Below are 24,132 nucleotides of genomic sequence, written 5' to 3'. Positions count from 1 at the left end.
GCCCTCCCTTCTCTGATCTGAGGGGCCTGTTTTGAGTCCAGCTTAGTCCCGGGTCCATTGCAGGTTTAGGAGCTGCCTGAACAGCCTTGTAGGTTGCAGTGTGTGTGAACTGGAGACGCATCACTGTGACGGGACGTATCTACTGACTGAGCAGATCAGGCAAGCATCCGAGGAGGCAGAGAAGAGGTCAGATCTTCTATCAGAAAACAGGTCAGTCCTTTCGACTAGCTGTCCGGAAGATTGTGTTTTTTTTTAAAAACAACAACATTGTTGCTTCTGTACCGTTGAAGGAAATAATTTACAAATATTCTGAAATAGAGACGTTCTAAGTCAACCACAGCTGTTACACCACACCTATTTCCTGGGAGGAGTTACAGACCCGTAAGGCTTTATAAAGTCTCAACTTCTTGCCCACAACAGTTTCGAGTCCCCGGCACCAGTCTGTGACCTCTCGGGAGTGTATGTGTTTTTTTTTAAACTAACAAAACGCTGAAGCAACATTGAAAGAAGGTACAAAAGAAAGTATCACTTTTTTTTTGTATATCTCAAGTAAATCAAAGCAGCAACAAAGTTGCATTTGCCTGAAGTGCTTGGGATGAGATCGGAAGGTAATAGTTATAAGCCATCTCTATTTCAGCGAGTTTGAAGCCTGTTTCTCACTTCATCCTGGAAGCAATTAATGAAGATCTGATTTGCTGCTCTGGTTTGAACTTGTTTTTGGACTGCATCAATTATTTCATTCCTCTTTGAACTGCCGTTACAAACGTAACTGGTCAATTCTGAGCAAGCCCCAAGGTTTCATTCAGAAATTTATATTTATTTGTAAAAGTTTGACACTTTCTGCCGCCAAGTTGAACCGATGAGCTCCAGAGCAAAAAGGATGCAGCTCCGGGTTCTCCTCAACCTGCTCCTGCTGTGGGACATTCTGCCCGTCGCGCTGTCCTTCCACACTTGCAAGACCATCGACATAGAGCAGATCCGGAAGAAGAGAATCGAAGCTATCCGGGGTCAGATCCTCAGCAAACTCAAAATGTCCAGCCCTCCCAAGGCCGAGCAAGTGACAGTGACCAACGAGGTCATGGTTCTGTACAACAGCACCAAGGAGCTCCTGGGTGACTTGGTCAAAGAGCAGCAGCAGGTCACCACTGCGACTCAGTCAGACTATTATGCCAAAGAGGTGCACCGCTTTGACACTTTGGAGGTCAACTCAGGAAGCCGAGGAGGTCAAGGTGAGTGCCCCTTAACCACAGCATTCCAGCACCCCCTGAGAATCGACATTCGCGCCCACTCCTTGGCAAATACCAGACCGAGTTCAGAGAGAGAGAGAAAAAAATACACAAATGCTGGCAATATTCAGATCTGGCAACAGCGCATCTTGAACTCCATTCTCTCCAAGTACCTGCTGAGTATTTCAAGCCTTTTCTGACGTCCCTTTCCAACCCCACGCCCCATTTCAGCATCTGCGGTGTGTTTTTGATTTGGGATTGGGAGACCACAATGATGCACGTAAAAGGCTACAGGTAACCCGGGGAAAGATTGGGAGCGTGTGCCACAGGTAACAGTACGCTCGGAACCCACCCACCCCCATTTCCTTACGCCGGCCCCAGGCGCGAATGGCATTCGTTTATTCGACTACAGGAGGCATCGCAGCCCGATCCCTCTATCTCCAACCCAGACGCAGCAAGCGATTCCGGGGAGGGGACGGTGGGTGACACTCTTCTCCCCCCCCATCCCTTCCACACCCACCCTTTTCCTCTCAGTTCAGCTTTTGCATAGGTCGCCCCACCCCCTCCATGACTCTGGCAATTCCCTCTCTCCCCCTCGCCGAAATCAGCTCCTGTTCCCACCATTGGACGCCTTCAGACTTCTCTGACAGAGGTGAAGTCCGACTTCAGATCTCAGAAAAGGAACATTAATTTTCACAGACTCAAATGGAAAGTTGCCCACGGCTGTTAAAGGCATTGTCCTTGAGCGACCCAGCCCCCCCTAAACTCCCATCTGCTACATAACTGACTGGGGCTGCAGAAACAAAGGGAGTATATTCTCCCTTAGAATAATAGAAATCCTTTTCTTCAAAAAAAAGGTATGAGTTTTGCTGGTAAAACCAGAATTTGTTGCCTGTCCCAAATTGCTTTTGAACAAAGTAGTTTGTTTAGACATTTCAGTGGGCTGTTCTGAGTCAACCACAATACTGTTGATATGGAGTCACATGTAGACCAGCTCAGGTTAGGACAGCAGACTGCCTTGCCTAAGGGGCATTAATGAATCAGATGAGTCTTTATGACAATCTACGATGGTTATAAAGTCGCCCCTGGCTAGCTTTATATTCCAGAATCTATGAATTGACCATAAGACATAGGAGTGGAAGTAAGGCCATTCGGCCCATCGAGTCCACTCCGCCATTCAATCGTGGCTGATGGGCATTTCAACTCCACTTACCAGCGTTCTCCCCGTAGCCCTTAATTGAATTTAAATGTCAGAAATTTCTTCGCCCAGAGAGTGGTGAACCCGTGGAATTCACTGCCCCAGAAAGCAGTTGAAGCCAAAATGTTGAATATTTTCAAGAAGGAAATTTTTAGGGCTTGAGGAAGTGAAGTAAGCAGGAGAAGGGGACTAAGTTGGATCAACCAGGGTCATACAGAATGACAGAGCAGGCTCAAATGCTGACAAGGGAGGCGCTGTGGCAGTTTGGCCCACTGACTTCTACACTGCTGAAGCCAGGCACCAACTCACAGACACCTCCTCCTATTGCCTCCTCAACCACGACCTCATTTCCCATCACCTGCCAGATCATCCACAACTTCATCACCTCTGGAGATCCCCCATCCAAAGCCTCCAACCTCATTGTCCGTGAACCTCACACCACCCAATTCTACCTCCTAACAAAGGTTCACAAACCTGACTTCCCCAGTTGACCCATTGTCTCAGCCTGCTCCTGTCCCACTGAACTCATCTCTGCCTACTTTGACACTGTCCTGTCCACCTTAGTCCAGGAACTCCCCACCTATGTTTGGGACACCACCTATGTCCTTCACCAAGACTTTCATTTCCCCAGCCCCCTACACCTTATCTTCACCATGGACATCCAGTCCCTGTACACATCGATCTGCCATGATGAATTTCTTCCTTTCACGCCGTCCAAACCAGTACCCTTCTACCAACACCCTCATCCTCCTGACTGAAATGGTCTTCACCCTGAACAACTTCTCCTTCTAATCTTGCGACTTCCTCCAAACCAAAGGGGTAGCCTTGGGCACCCACATGGGCCCCAGATATGCCTGCCTCTTTTTCGGGTACATGGAACAATCTATCTTCGCAACTACACTGGCACCATCCCTCACCTTTTTCTCCACTACATCAGTGACTGTATCAGCATTACCTTATGCTCCCACAAGGAGGTTGAACAATTCATCAACTTCACTAACACCTTTCACCCTGACCTCAAATACACCTGGACCATCTTGGACACCTCCCTCCCCTTTCTGGACCTCTCCATCTCCATCTCTGGCAATTGATTAACCATGAACGTCTACTGCAAACCCACCAACTCCCACAGCTACCTGGACTATACCTCCTCCCATCCTGCCTCCTGTAAAAAGCCATCCCTTATTCCCAATTCTCCCATCTCCGCTGCATCTATTCCCAGGATGACCAATTCCACCATAGCAAATCCCAGAAAACCACAATTTCCCCTCCCATGTGATTGATGCCCTCCAGCACATTTCCTCCACTTCCCGCACCTCATCCCTCTTGAACCCCACCCCTCCCAATGCAACAAGGCCAGAACGCCCCGGTCCTCACCTTCCACCCCACCAACCTCCGTATACATTGCATCATCTTCTGCCAACTACAAACAGATCCCACTACCAGGCCCATATTTCCCTCACCACTCCTATCAGTGTTTCGGAGGGACCATTCCCTCCACAACTCCCTTGTCAGATTCATGCCCCCCACCAGCCCTCACCCCATTCCAGGCACCTTCCTTTGCCACCGCAGGAATTGTAAAACTTGCGCCCACACCTCCCACCTCACCTCTGTCCAAGGCCTCAAAGGATCCTTCCACATCTGACAGAAATTTACCTGTACCTCCACTAATGCCATCTACTGTATCCGTTGCACTCAATGTGGTCTCCTCTACACTGGGGAGACAGGACGCCAATGTGCAGATCATTTCCAGGAACATCTCCGGGACACCAGCACCAACTAACCCCACACCCCCCTGGTTGAACACTTCAACTCCCCCTCCCACTCCAACAAGGACGCAGATCCTGGGCCTCCTCGATTGCCGAACCCTACTACCAGATGCCTGGAGGAAGAACATCTCATCCTCCGCCTTGGAACCTTGCAACCACACAGGATTCATGTGAATTTCACCAGTTTCCTCATTTTCCCTTCTCCCACCTTATCCCAGTTCCAAGCCTCCAACTCGATGCCTCCATCTCTTGACCTCCCATCTATCTGCTCCACCCTCCTCTCCAACCTATCACCTTGCCACCCTCCACCATCTACCTATAGCAATCTCAGCCACCTTCTCCCTAGCTCCCCCCGCCCAAGCCCACAAGCCTCATTCCTGATGAAGGGCTTATGCATGAAACGTTAGTTCTCCTGCTCCTTAGATGCTGCCTGACCTGTGCTTTTCCAGCACCACACTCTTGACTGTGATCTCCAGCATCTGCAGTCCCCACTTTCTCCTCCATTGCCACCAGCTACCTTGGCAGGATTTAAACCAACATTTCTCCCGGAGAATTTGCTGGGGGCGGAATGGGCTTTAGATTATTAGTCCAGCAACATTACCACTGTGCCACCATTTACCTACCAGTTTGCAATCAAACTGAAACCTATCGAAATTAGCAGTGTTGTTCGAAATCTGCAGGGATCAATATTTGTTTGAGCCCAGGGCTTAAAATATCCAACCACCGCTTGCAAAAAGGTGATATGATTTGACAGGTTGGGGTTTTTTTTCTGGATCTGTGGTACTGGCAATGAGCCCTAGGCATTCACATTATCAGTAATTCCCGAGACATGCACCTGCAGTTTCTGCTGTGAGTGTTCAGTTGCCAGTTTCAACTTCCAATATCGCTCCACTGGGAATTCTCAAACAACTTAAGTAAATTGCCCAGAATTTTGGTGCCAGATGTCAAGTATCAGCTGTGACTCAGCAATGACCCTTAGCCAGGGACCAGAGAGCCATTGAGTTTCACAGCAGAGAAAGAAGCTCTTAGCCCATCATGTCCGTCTATCACCTATCTGCTCTAGTCCTGAACATTTGTGGGATTATGTCCCACTTGAGGACAAAAGCCGAGGATAATGATGTCAGAGGTGTCATCTTTTGGATGAGGCATTAAACGGAATCCCAGTCTGCCCTTTGGGAAAATGCCCGAGGGGCCATTTTGAATAAGAGCAGAGGGGAGGTTCTTCTCTGGAATACTAAGCAATATTTACCCTTTAATCAATACTGCTCACTTTTAAAAAAAAATGACCTAGCCATTATTATATTACAGTTTGTGGGAGTTTGTTGTGTCCAAATTAGATGCTGAGTTAAGACGTCATAAGTCCTTTACTGCCTGTAAAGTATTTTGGAACATCCTATGGTTCCTTTTGCATATAAAATGTTAGGGAAAATTGAACTGGTTTTTTTCTAACAGCAACAAGAACTTGCATTTATAAAGCAGCCTTATGATAGTACATCCCGCCCACCACACAAGATGAAGCTCGTTCTTATGGTTCAGAGAGTGACACAACTCCCCTGCACTAAATCGAGTATTTTAAATGACTCCTATTTTAAACAGTCTAAATCTGTTTTTAGACTGAGGTACTCCCACATCTCCAGTGATTGGTGAGAGAAATGAAACACATTTACAAATTATAGCTGAGAAATTAGCCATTCTGCCCATCAGGTTCACGCCAATGTTTTTGCCCCTCATCATCTGACCCCATCAGCATATGCTATTCATTTCTCCAGTGATTATTGCTTTAGCTTCCTGTTTAATGCATCGAAAATCTTGACTAATCCATTGGGAGTGCAATCCACTGTCCCAGAACTTGGATTGGCTGAGCCCTTTGCTGTGTTTTATTGGTTAGTGAGGGATGAAACAGGACGCAGAAGCATATTAGGAGGAGCTAGTTGTTAGGAAACAGGAAGGATTGCACTTAGTCACATCTGTGAAATGCTGATGGTGAAAAATTCTGGCTGTTTGGTATAAATACAGTCAGTGGGTAGGATGAGAGTGTATCTTTTCCCACTGCCCATGGCATCTCTGGGCTGAATGGTCAGATAAAGGTGGCAGAGCTATTTCAGACCTGGCCCGTAATTTGGCAATTCGGGGTATCTGCTCTCAAAAAAGAATTTGTATTGTGTTTATATACGCCTGACACCAAGACACATCAGGATATATAAGGGAAAATGTCTAAAACTTTGGGGTAGGTTTTAAAGAGTCTTAAAGAGGAGAGATGGAGTGGTTTAAGGAGGAAAGTTCAGAGCTTGCGACTACTGATAGGTGAGGGCTGAATGGAAGGTTAAGGGTGAGAGCAAGTTTTAAGTTGGAGGATTGCAGAAATCTGGGAAAATTGTAAGGTTGGAGGAGGTTACAGATGGAGAGACAGAGATGACGCTGTGGAGGTATTCAAATATAGGTGCACTACTTTAAAATTGTGAACTGTCGATCTGCTGTTTTTCTATGGAATTTGGAATGGCAGCTGCCTCGGATGAGGATGTTTTGTTTTGTATATACATGCATTACATCGAACAGCTTGGGACAATCAGCGATGATCTTATGAAATGTATTTGTGTACATAAGGTATGACATTCCAAACATTCAGCAACTGCTCCAAGTGAACTGTAACTGAATCCTGCAGCTGGTGATGGTATGCGGGCATGACTGGCATTTAGAAATTTCTGTTTTTATATGGACGTGTTAGTGTTTTTGCAAGCTTTTCTGAGTTTTCTGGGGTTTGGTGCTTGCATGCAGGTCCAGTATCCAATTTGCATGGTCACTGCTTAGGTTTGTGAGTGCCATCATGTTTATATGTACGTGTAGTAGTGTTTGCCTGAGTTTTTAATCAGTGTTTGTGGGAAACATCATTAATTTGATATGGATCTGTGGGGAGAGAGTAGTGTTAGTCTGACCCATGCTATATTCCCTCTCTGAGAGTTTGATGACTCATTGCAGAGAGAGCTTTATTTTGCATGTAACCCCATGCTGTACTTCCCTGGGATGTTTGACAGTGACAATGTAGAGAAAGCTCAACATTGTAGCTATACCTGAGAGTGTTTGAAGTGGACAGTGTAGAGGAACCTTTATTCTGTATCTAACCCTGTCCTGTACCTATCCTAAGATTGTTTGATGGGGAACGTTTAGAGGAAGCTTTATTTTCTGTTTTAAAAAAAGCAGAGGATACTTCAATTTAGTAAGTTTCCACTTCCTTGTATAAGTTTCCGTTAACTGTTAATTTGTATTATTTTACAGAGCCTTTTAAAAAGAAATACAGGGAGCTTTACTTTCAATTTAAAATAGTAGAGCTTTGCTCTGTATCTAACCCTGATTAATGGGATTCTCCATTGTCTGATAATTCCCTACCTCTTTGTCTCACCTTCGAAGCTACCACCTTTCTCTCTATCACACTTGAAGCACAGACAATGTTAATTTTCTCCTCACAGCCCCCACAGCTTTTTACTTTGTGATATTTAGAGGAAGAGCTTTATCTCTGTTAAAAACCCCAACCTGCCTGCTCCACCTAACCCCCATTCCGTTTATCCACCCCCAGTCATATCTAGAGCCATCGACACTGGCACAAAGCCTGGGCTGAGATCATTTATGCCATGAAAGTTTACGTAACAAAGCTGGTTCAACGTTTTTGGCGCACCAGTCGTCCTTTGATGTTTCTCTAATGGAATCAAATCTTCACTGAAGCATAATCAGACCAAATTTGACACTGATACTTAAAAGAAGATATGGCAGCAGTGATCAAAGCTTGAAAGAAATACCTCTGCATTTAAGTAGTATCTTTCACAATTACAGGGTTTTACAAGGTGTTGCACACAACAAACTATTTTTTGAAGTAGTCATTTAGTAGTACAGAACTCTTGTGCAATACAAATGTTGGTTTTCCTCTTGAATTGATATTCTTGCTGAGTATCCTGATGAGCGTAAGACAAATGTTTTGATAAAATGTGTCTCTTTTCAACAATATTCAATTTTTGAAGTGTTATAATTTAGGCACGTGGTGGGTATTAAGAAGTTTCTTAAAATAGCAGAGAATGCCCAGTAGTCAGAGATGGCTAGGTGGGAATTGTGGAGCTTGGGGCCTAGGCAGATGAAGGATTACTCATCAATGAGGGTTGATGGAATTTAGGTAAGAGGCAAGGATTGGAGAAAGACTGCAGGACTGAAGATGAGAAGGGATGACAGCCCAGAGGGATTCAAACACAAAAATAAGAATTTGAAGTGAATCTTATTCCCCTTTGATGACATTTCCTCCCCGACTCATCATGCTTGCCAATTCTTCTTGATTGGGTATTTGTATTGGAACTGTCTGATAACGGGTGTCAGTCAGTCTTCCCGACTCAGTGACTTCTAATTCAGTTTGTGTGACTGATCAGTTTTGTCGGTAAGGCTGAGTTGTGTTTCAGGGTGAAGCCCCATTCCAGCAGCACAGACCCCTACATTCCAGTCACCCCTCCTCTCCACAACCTGTTTCCCCCACAGACTCAGTGCAGTGTGGGAGCAGGCAGACGTGTGCCACTCCAAGTAACATAACCGTGCCGGGGCGGTCTGGTGGTACAGAAGTAGCATCCCACCGTCTGGGTTTGAAGCTCTGGGTTTGAAATTCCACAGCTGGACTTGTTGCTCATGGAAGGAGTGTTTATGATGTGGTTCAATGGGCTGTTAATCCTTCCCCAAATAAATGGTTCTGATACAAACACAGAGAATGCTGGAGAAACTCAGCAGGTCTGGTTGATTCTGTGAGTTAATCTTCCGAGTCCAGAATGACTCCAGAAGCAAGATGAGGCAAGTAATTCTGATTCTATGTAGCCGTCAGTTAATTCTGTAACAACCTACATCCCACATTCTTTGTTCCTCGGACTCTGTGCTTTTATACATTTATTTCTGTTAGATTACCATGTCCTTGGCCCCATGCTCCATAAACAGCACAGCTTCTCCTCTGTTAAGATGTTCCTCAAAACCCAAACATTTCGATCATATTTGAAACTGCCTGGGGTAATAATGGGTGGCTCAGTGTTTTATTTCTCACAGACACAAGCCAGGTGGATATTGCACTAAACCTGGGTTCATTGTGTGAGAAAAAGATGGGGGTCTCAGGAACTGGAGTAGGCCACTCGACCTCCTCCGCTATTCTGTAACAATCTACCTCAACTCCACTTTGATTCCCATTTCTATATTCCCAACAGACATGGAGTTAGCCAGATATGGAGTTAACATAGCGCCTGCCATGACGCTCGGCTGTCCCAAAGTGCTCCTGAGTCAAAAGGCTTTTTAGAAGAACATCCACTGTTAGAATATCAGGGAATCTGCACAGTTATGACAATGAAGGAGGCCATGCAGCCCATTGTGTCTGCACTGATTCTGATACCTCATGCCAATTTCCTGCCTTTTTCCCATATCCCTGAATACCATTTCTATTCAAGTTATCATCCAATGCTGCCTTGAATGCCTCAATTAAATCTGCCTACACCACATTTCCAGGCAATGCATTCCAAACCCTAACTACTGGCTGAGTGGAAAAGGAGTTTTTCACATCATCCTTGTTTTGTTTGCACATTACTTTAAATCTATGCTGTCTCATTTATTTTCCTTTTATGAGTGGTAACATCTCCTTCTCTACTCTGTCCAGCTAATGATTTTGAAAAATTCTGTTGAAATTCCTCTATCTTCTCTCCAACAGTCCCAATTTCTTCAATGTATCTTCATAACTGAAGCTTCCTGTTCCTGGAACCATTCTTGTAAACCTCTTCTGCACTTTGTCCAATGTATTCACATCTTTCTCATACTGCGGCATCCGCAACTGTGCACAATATTCCAGCTAATGAGGACTAATGAGGATCTTTTACAAGTTCAACATCATCTCCTTGCTATTATACTCTATGTCCCTGTGAGTGAGCTGAGAACACCATAGTACTGAAGAACAATCATATGCAACTCAAAACGTTAACTGGATTTCTCTCCACAGATATTACCAGATCTGCTGAGTTTGTCTGGTGTACTCTGTGTTTGTTTCAAATTTCCAGCATCCTAAGTATTTTGAATCACAGAATCTCTGCAGTGTGGAAGCAGGCTATTCAGCCTATTGATTCTTTGAAGAGTATTCCACTCACATCACCCAACCCTGTAACTCTTCATTTCCCATGGCTAATCCACCTAGCCTGGATACTATGGGTAATTTAGCATGGCTCTCCATCTAACCTGTACATCTTTGGACTGTGGGAGGAAATCGGAGCACCCAGAGGAAAGCCACACAGATACGGGGAGAATGTGTATACTCTACACAAAAGCTGGAATTGAACCCAGATCCCTGGCGCTGTGAGACAGCAGTACTAACCATTGAGCCATCATACCACCTCCTAGATTTTGAATTTATTTGAGAACACTATCCTGTCTTGAGAATGATCTCTGCACATATACAGCCAGATCTCTTTGTCCTTGCAAGCCCTTTAGAATTGTGTACCCTATTTTTTGTTTTTCAAAAATTTTAATTTTAAAAAATGCACAATAAGATCCCAAAAGCGGCATGGTGGATCAGTGGTTAGCACTGCTGCCTCACAGCACCAGGGTCCCAGGTTCGATTCCAGCCTTGGGGCAACTGTCTGTGTGGAGTTTGCACATTCTCCCCGTGTCTGGGTGGGTTTCCTCCGGGTGCTCCGGTTTCCTCCCACAGTCCAAAGATGAGCAGGTCAGGTCAATTGGCCATGCTAAATTGCCCATAGTGTTAGAGCATTAGTCTGAGGGAAATGGGTCTGGGTGGGTTACTCTTCGGAGAGTCGGTGTAGACTGGTTGGGCCAAAGGGCCTGTTTGCACACTGTACTGAATCTAATCAAATCAAGCAGCAAATGTAATAGAGGACCACATGAGTTGTGATTGACCAGAGGACAGTATCCCTGCAGTGTAGAAACAGGCTATTTGGCACAACAAATCAACACAGACTCTCTGGACAGCATCCCACCCAGACCCATTCTCCTACTCTATCCCTGTATCCCTACATTTCTCATGGCTGAACCACCTAACTTGCACAACCCTGAACACCATGGGCAATTTAGCATGGCCAATCCACCTTAACCTGCACATCTTTGGACTGTGGGAGGAAGTTAGAGAACCTGGAGGAAACCCACGCAGACACGGGGAGAATGTGCAAACTCCACACAAATAGTCGCCTGAGACTGGAATTGAACCCAGGTCCCTGGCGCTGTGAGGCAGCAATGCTAACGCTTAGTAGAGGAGTGTAGAGTGAATATCCCTACTCATTCTCCCTCATCCATAAAACTGGAAGTTTAGATAGGATCATAGTTAAATTAACACAGATGCTGGAGACCTAAATTTAAAAATAGCTGGAGAAACTCAGCAGGTCTGGCAGTATCTGTGGAGTGAGAAATAGAGTTAATATTTCAAGGCTGATGTCATTCTTCAGAACTGAGCCACAAGACATGGCCAGAGCTGCAGGTTTTTCCTGCATTGGCTGTGTTAATCCTAGTTTAACACCTTATTTTCGTGGGAAATACTTTGGGACACAGTATTTGTGTAATTTGTGTAGAGTGCACAGAGGAGAAACAGGTAATTTTGGACCGAACTTTCCCAAACGTTCCCCTCCACTGGGACTTTTCCCACCTCACGTCTTCTGTTTTTTGTCGACTGATTGCTAAATTGTATGATCACTGAGCCGTTTATCACGTGGCCATCAGTACGGGAGAACAGCAGCTAGGTTGACCTTGTCCTGCAAATTCCAAAGTTGCTTTGAAGTCACTGATGAGTCACATTATCTGAATTAACTGGAGGATGTTTGTGGATGGATTTGCTGAAACAAAGACAGTCCGTGAGGAGATTACAGTTCAGCGCTTGAAGGAATTCATGCTGCTTGATATTCTGCCCACTCACAATGAGGAGTTCCCCAAGAATTCAGACCATCCACGCTGACTGTTCCTTAATGATCAGGGAGCTTTCCCCTACCGATTTCCTCATCTGTTGTCTGAGCACACACACTTGCTTGGTTACGATTCCACCTGCCTTTCTGGCATCTTGCCCATTTAAGATTTGGGAGCAGGAATTGGTCCAGCAGTGCCTCAGGTCTGCTCTGTTATTTGATGAGATCTTGGCTGACCTATCTATTCATATTTACCTGTGATTTCCCTAAGAGTCCCTTGGCTTCTTCTGCTATTTATTTTGCTTTAAAAATGTATGCAAACTACCATATAGATATTTCCTAAGCAATCTTCTCAGAGATGGGTATTATGTACTTCAAGGGCAGGTGGGGTTTAAACCGAGGGCCTCTTGGCTCAGAGGCATGGACACTTTGCTCCGCCACAAGGGCCCCTCCGTCAGACACAAAAACTGAGTCTGCACCTTTCTCCATGAAACATCCATGCGCACAGCTTGCCCAGAACTGGTTATACAGCTCTGGCAGATTTTTTTCTTTCTTCTCCTAGTCCCAGGGCACAGAATGGAAATGGAATTCCTTCCCCCCCCCCGCTGCCTCCTTGGTTGGGTAGTGCTTTCAACATTGGGTCCAGGATTGGGCGGCACGGTGGCACAGTGGTTAGCACTGCTGCCTCACAGTGCCTGAGACCCGGGTTCAATTCCCGCCTCAGGCGACTGACTGTGTGGAGTTTGCACGTTCTCCCCGTGTCTGCGTGGGTTTCTTCCAGGTGCTCCGGTTTCCTCCCACAGTCCAAAGATGTGCGGGTCAGGGTGAATTGGCCACGCTAAATTGCCCGTAGGGTTAGGTTAGGGGTATGGGTGGGTTGCGCTTCGGCGGGTCGGTGTGGACTTGTTGGGCCGAAGGGCCTGTTTCCCCACTGTAAGTAATCTAATCTAATCCAGTATGACACTCTAGTACTGCATTGTCAGAGGTGCTGCCCTTTGGTTGATGCATCAAACTGAAGGCCCCATTTCAGCTGATTGTCAAACTGTACAAATTTGGGGAAGTGAAGTGAAACAGAATTATCCTGAGCAATATTTATCCATCAACTGACATCCCTAAAGTTGTTTCTCACTTTGCTGTTTGTTGGGATCTTGCACAAATCAATTGCTCCAGGTTCTGCATCACAACAGCGAGTACCTGCCAAATATGGCTTCACTGGCTGCTTGTAAAGTGTTTCGGATGGTTTGAAAGGCAAAGTGTTTGTGTGTTATTTGCTTATGTTTATTTGGAAAAGAATATCGTTGTGTTAGAAGCAGTGCAGAGGAAGTTCTCTCAGCTCAGTCTCAGGATGAAGGGATTATCTTGTGGAAAAGGTTTGCAGATTGGACCTTTATCTGATGGAGTTTCAAAGAGCGCGATGACCCTGAGGAGACTCGCTAGGATGGACGTTGAGAGGATCCCTTCGTGGGAGAGACTGGAACAAAGGAATAACCGTTTACAAAGAAGAGGCCCTCACTTTTAAAATGAAGATGAGGAGAGATTCCTTTGCATCAGAGGATTGTCTGTCTGTGGAACTCTCTTCCCCGGACAGCAGTGGAGGCTGTGTCATTGAATTTATTCAAGGCTGAGAAAGATTTGTGATAGACAATGAAGGCAAGGGTTATGGTGGGGATACAGACAGGAAGGTGGAGCTGAAACCACAACCAGATCAGCTATGATCTTATTGAAGGGTAGAGAGGACTCGATGGGCCAAGTGACCTCTTCCTCATCCTATCTGCAATGTTCTTACCTCCTCAAACTCTGCTACATTAAATAAGTCAGGACAGACCACAGATTTGGCATGGGAAGGGCCTTGAAATGCTGACCTCATGCCCATGCTGTGAATGGGTGTTCCTCTTGAAATTTATAGATTAATTTATAGATTAATGAGAACTGATCTAGAAAAATCATGAGAATTAACAGTCCAAGAGGAGGTATAAAGGCATCTTTGTAAAATTGCCTGGAGTCATTGGCCAATGTGGAATACATAAGTATTTGTATTGAATGGCAGGAAATTTTAACTTTGGGAAGTTGTGGGGAGGGGGGGGAGGTGGAGTGGTGCAATTCCTAATCAGCAATTTCTCTTGGAATTTTCTGTTTGTGTTCTGCGGCCAGTCAAAAACAGGAGGACAATGAATCAGCTGGTAAATGAGTGACAACTTCTGGGTTTTATTTCTGAAAACTTCTGTTTGCTACTACAGAGGAAGTAGATCATTTTGGGAAATTGCATAGTAGCAGCAACAATAGCTTGCATTTGTATAGTGGCCCAACAAGCCGCACAGGAGTAATTATTAATTAAAATTTGACACAATGTCAACCTTGGCATGTACCATATACATATCTCTCTCCCTAACTGCCAGATCTCTCTTGTCCCCTCTACTGCTGATGTCTGGTCATACTGCTTGTATGGCATCCATTGTTGAACAAACAGGAATTCTTTTGGGTCCCACCCCACATTAGATGAGGAAGAGGTGGGGTAAAGGATTTTCTTTTGGCCAGTCTCCTATCTTCCATAATCTTGACAACATCAAAAACTCAACGGACCGTGTCCTAATTTGGCCGCTACAAATCCTTTCACCTGCCACCCATCTAGTCACTGACCTGCCTTGGTTTCTGGACTTGCAAGGGCTCAACTTCAGAAAATTATCACCCTCATCTTCAAATCTCTGCATCGTCTCAGTGCTCCTCTTCTTTCCCTGTAGCATCCTCTAGCGCAAGCATCCTCTGGCGTCTTGCATACTCCTGCTTTCCATCATTCATTCAATTGGTGGCCCTACCTTCAACGGCTGAGGGAATAAGGTCTGGAAGTCCACCTCTTTTGAGATGCCCCACAAAATAGAACAACTGCTGCCTGCCTTAAGAATAACTTTCATGGCTCAGTGTCTAAAACTGTGTTTGCTAATGCTGCTGTGTAATGTTTCTGGGATGTTTCACTAGGTCACTGGTCTAGATATTTTCTAATCAACCTGTTCAGAGACACTTCCAAAACAAATGGGACTTAAATCTGGGCTTTCTATCCAAGGAAACATTACAGACACTAACATGGCGCAAAAGGGCTCTTGGTACACACTCATTTTTATTTATTCATTAATGGGATGTGGATGTACCTGGCTGCACAGCATTTATTACTATCCCGAATTGTCTAGAGGGCAGTTAAGAGTCAAGCACACTGCTGTGGGTCTAGAGTCATATGTCGGTCAGACCAGGTAAGGATGGCAGATTTTATTCCCCGAAAGAACATTAGTGAACCAGAGGGCTTTATCCTGACAATTGGCAATGGTTTCATGGTCATCAATAAGTTCTTATTTCCAGATTATTATTGGATTCAAATTTCACGATCTGCACGGCAGGATTCCAACCCAGGTCCTCAGAAAATTACTTGGGTCTCTTGATTAATAGTCTAGCAACAATATCACTGGGCCATCACCTATCTGATACCTATCTCAGCTGAGATTATTTAAGGATACTGAAGTGAGCTTCAATAATGCTGGTTATGACAGATGTTTTTAAGGGTACTAATTTGCTGTGCTTACTCAGTCTAGTCTGTATATGACTCCAGACCTGCAAAAATGTAGGTGACTCTTGTCTGCCCTGTGAAATGGTCAAGCAAGTGACTCCGTACAAGAGGCCTCCTCTCCACTTTGAAAGCCTTCTGCACCATTCAACATGATCATGACTGATCTCTGTCACAATACATTTCCATCCCATGCCCATGTACCTTGAATCCTCAAGAGATCAAACAGCTATCTATTCCCACATTTATATGCTCAACACTGGAGAATTTAGCATGGCCAGTTCAACTGACCTGCACGTCTTTGGACTGTGGGAGGAAACCCACACAGACACGGGGAAATGTGCAAACTCCACACAGACAGTTGATGAGGCGGGAATCGAACGTGTGTCCCTGGCACTGTGAGGCAGCAGTGCTAACCACTGTGCCACTTGCTTGACCATTTCACAGGGCAGTCAAGAGTCACCCACATTTTTGCAGGTCTGCAGTCATGTACAGACTGGACTGGGTAAGCACAGTAAATTAGTACCCTCAAAAGCCATTAGTGGAGTGAGTTGGATTTTTTCAACCATCGATGACAGCTGTCATAACCAGGATTATTGAAGCTTGCGTTAAATCCCAAATTTATTCATTGAATTTAAATTCCATCAGCTGCTGTGGTGGGATTTGAACCCGAGTTCCAGAGCTTGAATGTCTAGGTAACCATCTTCGGGGAGAAAGTGAGGTCTGCAGATGCTAGAGATCAGAGCTGAAAATGTGTTGCTGGAAAAGTGCAGCAGGTCAGGCAGCATCCAAGGAACAGCCCTGATGAAGGGCCTATGCCCGAAACGTAGAATTTTCTGTTCCTTGGATGCTGCCTGACCTGCTGCGCTTTTCCAGCAACACATTTTCATGTCTAGGTAACCAGTCCAGTGACATTGCCATCATCTCCCCTCCTGAGATTATGGCCTCTCTGTCTCCTGTTCCAGATCTCCCAGCCATGAGGGAACAACACCTTAGTGCCTACCCTGTCAAGTACCTTTAGAATCCTTGTTGCATGGGCTCATGGGAAGGATGAAGACTGTCACAGACCAGTTGGGCATTGGCTTCACCATGAGTTGTAAATTTGATGTTATTCTCCATAGTCATGTCCTCAGAGGAGATTTGGGGATTGAGCAACTTGTGTTTTTTTTAATTGAACTGTCATAAAGTGACTGGCGTGTTTAACCATTGGGTATTTCCATTTCTGATCCTCAATTCAACTCATTGTTCCCTGCTTTCATTGCCTTGCCGGCAGACGTGTGAGAAAAATGTTCCTTGAGTATTCAGGCTCTCAAGAACCACACACAGCTGGGCCACTCAAAGTTATCATACGTTACTCTGCTTCCCGTTTCAAAGAGAGGGCTAAAAAAGAAACAGCACTTGGGTTTATCATCCACAGTTATTCCCGGTTTCACTGAGTGTTCGGAAGCACAGGAAACAAGACTTTCATTTCGAATGTGCAGTACAAAAAGAGAGAGGCCTTTTGCTCGACAATGCTAATGTTGGGGCCTCTCCCACAAAAGCCATCCAACTCATTCTTCAATATTTTGTTTTCAAGTTAGCACAGAAATTAGAAGAGCATGTCAGAGGTTTTTTTTTTACAAATTAGTAGGTATAGGCTACTTGGTTGCTTGAAACTGCTCAGCTGTTCAATAAGATCCGAGCTGATCTGATTACTCCATGTTCCCACCTACCCCCAATAACCTTTCACCCCCTGCTTATCAATAATGTACCCATGTTTGTCTTAAAAGTATTCAGAGTCTGCTTCTATTGTTTTGTGGAAAAGAGATCCAGCAATCTTCTGTGAGAAAGTAATTCACATATCTGTTTTAATTTGGTGACCCCTTATTTTCAAAACAGTGACCCCTAGTTCTATATCCTCTCACAAGTGGAAACATCTTTCCAAATCCACAATGTTGATGTATGAACAGCAGGGTTTCCTGAAGTTGGGGTCAGGATCTCGAGTGGAGCCTTGAGCTCTAAGGGAGTATTGTTCACTACGGAATTCTGGCTCTGTTATTAGAGCTGTAACAGCTCCTTCACTGTAACAGGCCCCAAATCCCACTTTGACTGGGTCCAAACCCCATTCTCACAAACTCCACTCACAGCCATTTATTGAGTATCTAACCCTTTGTTGTACTTCTCCTGGAAGTGTTTGATGGGGACAGTGCAGAGGCAGCTTCAGTTAAAATTTAAAGATGTAGAAGGAACTTTACTCTGGATCTAATATTATGTTGTACCTGTCCTGGGAGTGTTTAATGGTAACAGTGTAGAGGTAGTTTTACACTGTATCTAACCCCATGCTGTACCTGTCTTGGGAGTGTTTGATGGGGACAGTGTAGAAGAAGCTTCACGCTGTAACAAACTGTGAGCTGTACCCAGACCGCTCCACCTGGACAAGATTTGTGTTTCCACCGGTTATTTAACCTATTATATTGAATGGGCAACATAGCTATAGATATGTTATTATTTGGATATTTTGCTGACCTGCTCACTGTGCTTTCATGTAGATGCTGACTCCTTTCACAAAATCTACCAGTTCAACATTTCGTTGAATATTTCCAGTGAATCCTCCCTGCACCGAGCTGAGTTCCGACTCTATCGAATGCCCCGGGATGTAGCAGATGTTTCAGAACAGCGGGTGGAACTTTATCAGGTAAATCCCAGGGATGTTCGCGCGTGCTGTACAGGAATCATGGAAAGTCTGTCGTCTCTGTTTACTGTGCCGTGAACATGAAACATTGTCAGGGTCAGCACTGCAGTGGAAGCAGTAGATACTGTAGTGGAGTGAGTGACTCCCTTTCACTGTCAGTACGTTGTGTAGGAGTTGACATGGAGACACTTAAGCGCTGTATGCACCGGACAGGAGCAAGTCAGACCTGTTTACCTCCTGCGTGTTGTACAGGGTCAGGAGCTGGTGGAGTGGTATTGTCATTGGACTGCTGATCCAGAGGCCCAGACTGAAGCTTTTGCGGGTGGTGGTGGGGGGGGGGGGGAGGGGGGAGGGGGGATGTGAAGAACATGGATTCAAAACCCATCACAGCAGCTGGTGGAATTTAAATTCACTTCTTAAATTTGGAAGTAAAAGCCATGATCCTATAGAATGCTGGAGCATGCTCCAGGGGCCGAATGGCCTACTCCTGCACCCACATCCGTCATGATTGTAATCTTAATAGTATCTGTGAAACTATCCTTAATTGTGTGGTTCACTAATGTTCTTCAGGGAAGGAAGTCTGCCGCCGAGCTGGCCTACATGTGACTCCAGATGCAGAGCAACATGGTTGAGTCTTAACTACCCTCTAAAATGGGCTAGCAAGCCATTCAGCTGAGAGGTGGGCATCAAATGCTGGCCTTAATGATGAAACCTGCATCCAATAAAAGAATACAGAGGAAGAAAGCTGGCAGGGAGTCATATATGGAGCATATTGTGTCGGATGATAGTGAGCTGAAAATGTGTTGCTGGAAAAGCGCAGCAGGTCAGGCAGCATCCAAGGAACAGGAAATTCGACGTTTCGGGCATAAGCCCTTCATGGGATGATAGTGAGTCAAGGTTAATAAACAAGAAGTACATCAGTGGTTTGCCTTTTAAATCACATTTAAAATGGTGTGCAAATAAAGGGCGAGTTAAGTTTAAAAAAAATATTTTTGCACAGCATATAGTTAGACTATGCAATGCACTGTCTGGAAATGTGGTGGAGGCAGATTCAATTGAGGCATTCAAGACAGCACTGGATGACTACTTGGATAAAAATAATGTGCAAAGGTGTGGTGGGGGATAAAGCAGGAGATTGGCATTAGAGTCTAGAGATGTATAGCATGGGAACAGCTTCTTCGGTCCAACTCATCCATGCTGACCAGATATCCTAAATTAATCTAGTCCCATTTGCCAGCATTTGGCCCATATCCCTCTAAACCCTTTCTATCTAAATACTCATCCAGATGCCTTGTAATTATTATAATTAAACCAGCCTCCACCACTTGCTCTGTCCGTTCATTCCATATACGCAGCACTCTCTGTGTAAAAAAAAGTTGCCCCTTAGGTCACTTTTATATATTCCCCCTCTCACCTTAAACTTATGCCCTCTAGTTTGGACTCTCCTACCTTGGGGAAAAGACCTTGGCTATTCACCATTTCCGTGCCCCTCATAGGTAATGATGCTCATTTAACAATCGGTTGCAGGCACTTTGGGCCGAATGGCTTCCTTTTACACTGTAATACTTGTGTGATTTTGTGAATTGTTTGTTTCTCCTGCTAGGTGCTCTGCAGGAGCTCACACTTGGGCTATACTATATCAGACAGAGTTGAATTGTTCTCTTCCTTTCATTGTGTGATTTTACACAGAGATGCTGACAGTGAGGTGTACATACACATGGCAATGAATTTTCCACTGCCCCTGGCTATTGCTACTCATCACTTAGGTTCCAATAGAGGATTTTTATCTGAGTCACAGTTTGTCTTATTTACCTTCTGAGTGATATAATGATCCCTGGGACCTTCCCTTCAGCTCTCTCTGTGTTGAGAACTCTGAATGAGGGACAGGTTGGAACCTGACCAGAGCCTGATGAACGAGGGGCCTCCTCTCTGCTGTCAGACCCATGTGTTGCACTCACAGTAGCTACTCTCAACTGCTGCCGAATCTGGTAATAGTGTCCCACCTCACGCTGATTTAGTCTTTAGGAGCAGCTGACAGAACATAGAATATAGAACATAGAACATGACAGCACAGTACAGGCCCTTCGGCCCTCAATGTTGCACTGACCTGTGGAATCAATCTGAAGCCAACTAACCTCCACTATTCCATTCTCATTCAAATGCTTATCCAATGACCATGTAAATGCCCTTAAAGTTGGAGAGTATACTCCTGTTGCAAGCAATGTGTTCCATGCCCCCACCACTCTGAGTAAAGAAACTACCTCTGACATGTGTCCAAAATCCATCACCCCTCAATTTAAAGCTATGTCCCTTCGTGCTAGCCATCACCATTTGAAGAAAAGGGCTCCCACTGTTCAACCAATTTAACCCTCTGATTATCTGATATTTCTCAATTAAGTCACCTCTCAACCTCCTTCTCTCTAATGAAAACAATCACAATTCCCTCAGCCTTTCCTCGTAAGATCTTCCCTCCATACCAGGCAACATCCTAGTAAATCTCCTCTGAACCCTTTCCAAAGCTTCCACATTCTTCCTATCATGCAGTGACCAGAACTGTGTACAATACTCCAAATGTGGCTGCACCAGAGTTTTGTATAGCTGCAGCATGATTTCATGCTTTGAAACTCATTCCCTCTACCAATAAAAGCTAACTCACCGTATGCTTTCTGAACAGCCTATCAACCTGAGTGGCAACTTTCAAGGATCTATGTACCTGGACACCGAGATCTCTCTGTTCATCTACACTACCAAGAATCTTACCACTAGCCCAGTGCTCTTTCTTCCTGTTGCTCCTTCCAAAGTGAATCACCTCACACTTTACCACATTAAACTCCGTTTGCTATATCTCAGCTCACTTCTATGAACCTCTGTAACTATGAACTCTGCAGCTTATCTATGAACCTCTGTAACCTGCAACATCAGTGGTTAGCACTGCTGCCTCACAGCGCCAGGGACCTGGGTTCAATTCCCGCCTCAGGCGACTGACTGTGTGGAGTTTGCACATTCTCCCCGTGTCTGCGTGGGTTTCCTCCGGGTGCTCCGGTTTCCTCCCACAGTCCAAAGATGTGCGGGTCAGGTGAATTGGCAGTGCTAAATTGCCTGTAGTGTTAGGTAAGGGGTATATGTAGGGGTATGGGTGGGTTGCGCTTCGGCGGGTCGGTGTGGACTTGTTGGGCCGAAGAGCCTGTTTCCACACTGTAAGTCTAATCTAATCTAATCTAATCTTTCAGCACTATCCACAACTTCACCGATTTTAGTATCATCTGCAAATTTAGTAACCCATTCTTCAATGCTCTCATCCATGTCACTTGTATAAATGACAACAGCAGTGGACCCAAAACAGATCCTTGCAGTACCCCACTAGTAACTGAACTCCAGGATGAATATTTCCCATCAACCATCACCTTCTTTCAGCTGGCTAATATCTGAATCAAACAGTTAAATCACCCTCAATCCCATGCCTCCATATTTTGTGCAATAGTCTAGTCTGGGGAACCTTATCAAACCCCTGACTGAAATCCACATACACCATATCAGCCGCTTTACCTTTAATCAGGGCTTACAGATTGGCCTGTTTCTACATGGGGCATGGGTTTTTTTTCCAGTCTTCCCAAAGCTGGCAGAGGATTGAATGCTCATGGCATTTGTTAATGCACTTTGTACCTGTGGCTGCTTCAGTTTCCAGCAACGGGCCCTATGATTAGAATCTCATAAGCAAGCAATGAGGCCAACTTGTTCGTGGTTACATTGAAATTTGGTTTCAAAGGGAATGAAACCAAACACTATCAAGATCAGGGACAGGCCCATAGGCTCTGTGACCTTTTCTGTACCAGGTATCTTGGACAGCAGGAGCGACTGTTGCCTTTTGATCTCTGAGATTCCGCTTCAAATGCATTGTTTGCCCATTGGGTCATTTGGAAGTTCAGTTTTTCTCTGCTGGGTAAGTGCAGATGCTGAAGAAGCCACCATGGAGGAAACGTGTTCATTTAAACACAGAAACATAGTATTGGGAGCAATTGGAGCCAGTGGCCCTTTGAGCCTGCTCCACCATTATATATGATTACGGCTAATCATACAACTCAGTATCCTGTTCCTGCTTTCTCCCAGTACCCTTTGAACCCTTTAACCGTAAGAAATATACTTAACTCATTCTTAAAAATATTCAATGTTTTGGCATCAATTACTTTCTGTGGCAGAGAATTCCACAGGCTCCCCACTCTCTGGATGAAGGAATTTCTCCTCATTTCAGTCTGAAATGGCTTACTCCATAACCTCAGACTACGACCCTGGTTCTGGACTCCCCAGTCATCGGGAACATCCTTCCTGCCTTTACCTGTCTAGTCCTGTTAGAATTTTATAGGTTTCTATGAATCCCCTTCCTCCCCCAGAGGAAGTGAATGTAGTCCTAATCGAGAGGACAGGAGCCCGTTATCATAGCCCTTCATGATATTCAAGAGCACTTTGTGTTCAACTAAATACTTTTGATGCATATTCCCTGTTGTCATGGAGGGAACATCACATGTGATTTGGTCACAGCAAGATCCCACAATCAGCATTGTGGTAATGACCAGATCACCAATTTTGCTTTTGATGTTGGATGAAGCCATGACCCCTGAGAGGTCTTCCCTGGTCATCCTCAGAATACCGTCACAGGAATTTTTTTTATGCCCACTTCAGATGGCCAACTTTGTGTTGGTTCAGTAGCATATCTGAAAGACAGGCCTCTAACAGCGTAGTGCTGACTATGCATGACTCAGGTTTTGTGCTCAGGTCAGTGGCACGGGGCTTGAACCCATGACACCCTGGCTCCTATTACAGATGCTACCTGCTGAACTGCAGCTACAGGACTATGTCGTGGGATGTTTGAGGGTTATAGTGAGGAGGAGAATTGGCAGACCCACCATCAGAATCGACCTATGCCATTCCTTGCATGTGGTGATGGTGCACATCACAATATTGCAAATATCTGGTGCCCATAGTGCAGAGGTGACAGGCTGCAATATTTACTCAGGATTGGAGGGGATGGATGGGGGAAGTTCTTAATGAGATCACCAAATGAAAGAACGTTTGAAGCAAATTTCAGAGTCCAAGTCCCAGTGTGTCCATACAAAACACTCATCCACTGTGCCTCCAATATATACAGGATAACTGGCAGACACAAGCCCTAGTCTCAGCCATCTCCAGCCCTAAGGTGGGGAGGCTCTGCGCCCAAGTTCTATTTATAACCTACACAGCACGTCTTGTTAGAATGTGTTCCATGCGCTGTCAGCAATCCCAGAACCATCAGTGTGTCCTCTACAATCCCCCTTGACTTCAGTCGAGCTTCTGTTGATATGGAGAAGCTTTGCACAGAAGCTGTTGGCAAGCATTCCATCTTGGAACAGACTGGGCTTACAAACTGCAAATGTCAATCCAGGAGGGAGATTCCAGGTTTAATCACTTGGCCTGTACAAAGTTAGCTGGATCCCAGCTGGGAACAACGCAAGCTGTTTTCATTCATGGATTTAATGCATCACAAAAGACATTTGTTGTGGCTGTGCCAGCCATTTTGAGAAAGTTATCCAATTTGTACCAATCCCCTCATAAAGCCTGGAAATTATTTTCCCATTTTTTTCATGCATTTATCCAATTCCCTTTTGAAAGTTATGTTGAAAGTCCTTGTACATCACTCTCTCAGATCTGTAATCTGGATCACAGCAATCCACTCCAGCAAAACATTTCTCCTCATTTCTTTTCCAATGCTTTTGTCAATGGTCTTAACTTTCCGTCTACTGCTTGGAACATAGGAATGGGCCACTTATCCCCTTGAGCCTGTTCCAC

General features: G+C 45.0%; 1 protein-coding gene across 1 annotated transcript in view; it reads left to right on the top strand.

The window, feature by feature from the left end:
* The first annotated feature begins 399 nt into the window (after window positions 1–399).
* The window catches only part of LOC132836792 (transforming growth factor beta-3 proprotein-like), a 42,312-nt gene continuing 18,579 nt past the window's right edge, over window positions 400–24,132 (top strand). Inside the window, exons 1-2 of the mRNA XM_060856262.1 lie at window positions 400–1,229; window positions 18,170–18,315. Coding sequence (XP_060712245.1) covers window positions 860–1,229; window positions 18,170–18,315 — 516 coding nt within the window. The 5' untranslated portion in view covers window positions 400–859. The remainder of the gene's footprint in view (window positions 1,230–18,169; window positions 18,316–24,132) is intronic.

This window comes from Hemiscyllium ocellatum, chromosome 47 (genome assembly GCF_020745735.1).
Source record: "Hemiscyllium ocellatum isolate sHemOce1 chromosome 47, sHemOce1.pat.X.cur, whole genome shotgun sequence".
Taxonomy (NCBI): Eukaryota; Metazoa; Chordata; class Chondrichthyes; order Orectolobiformes; family Hemiscylliidae; genus Hemiscyllium; species Hemiscyllium ocellatum.
The sequence above is the reverse complement of the archived record's forward strand: the minus strand, read 5'-3'. Positions and strand labels throughout refer to the sequence as shown.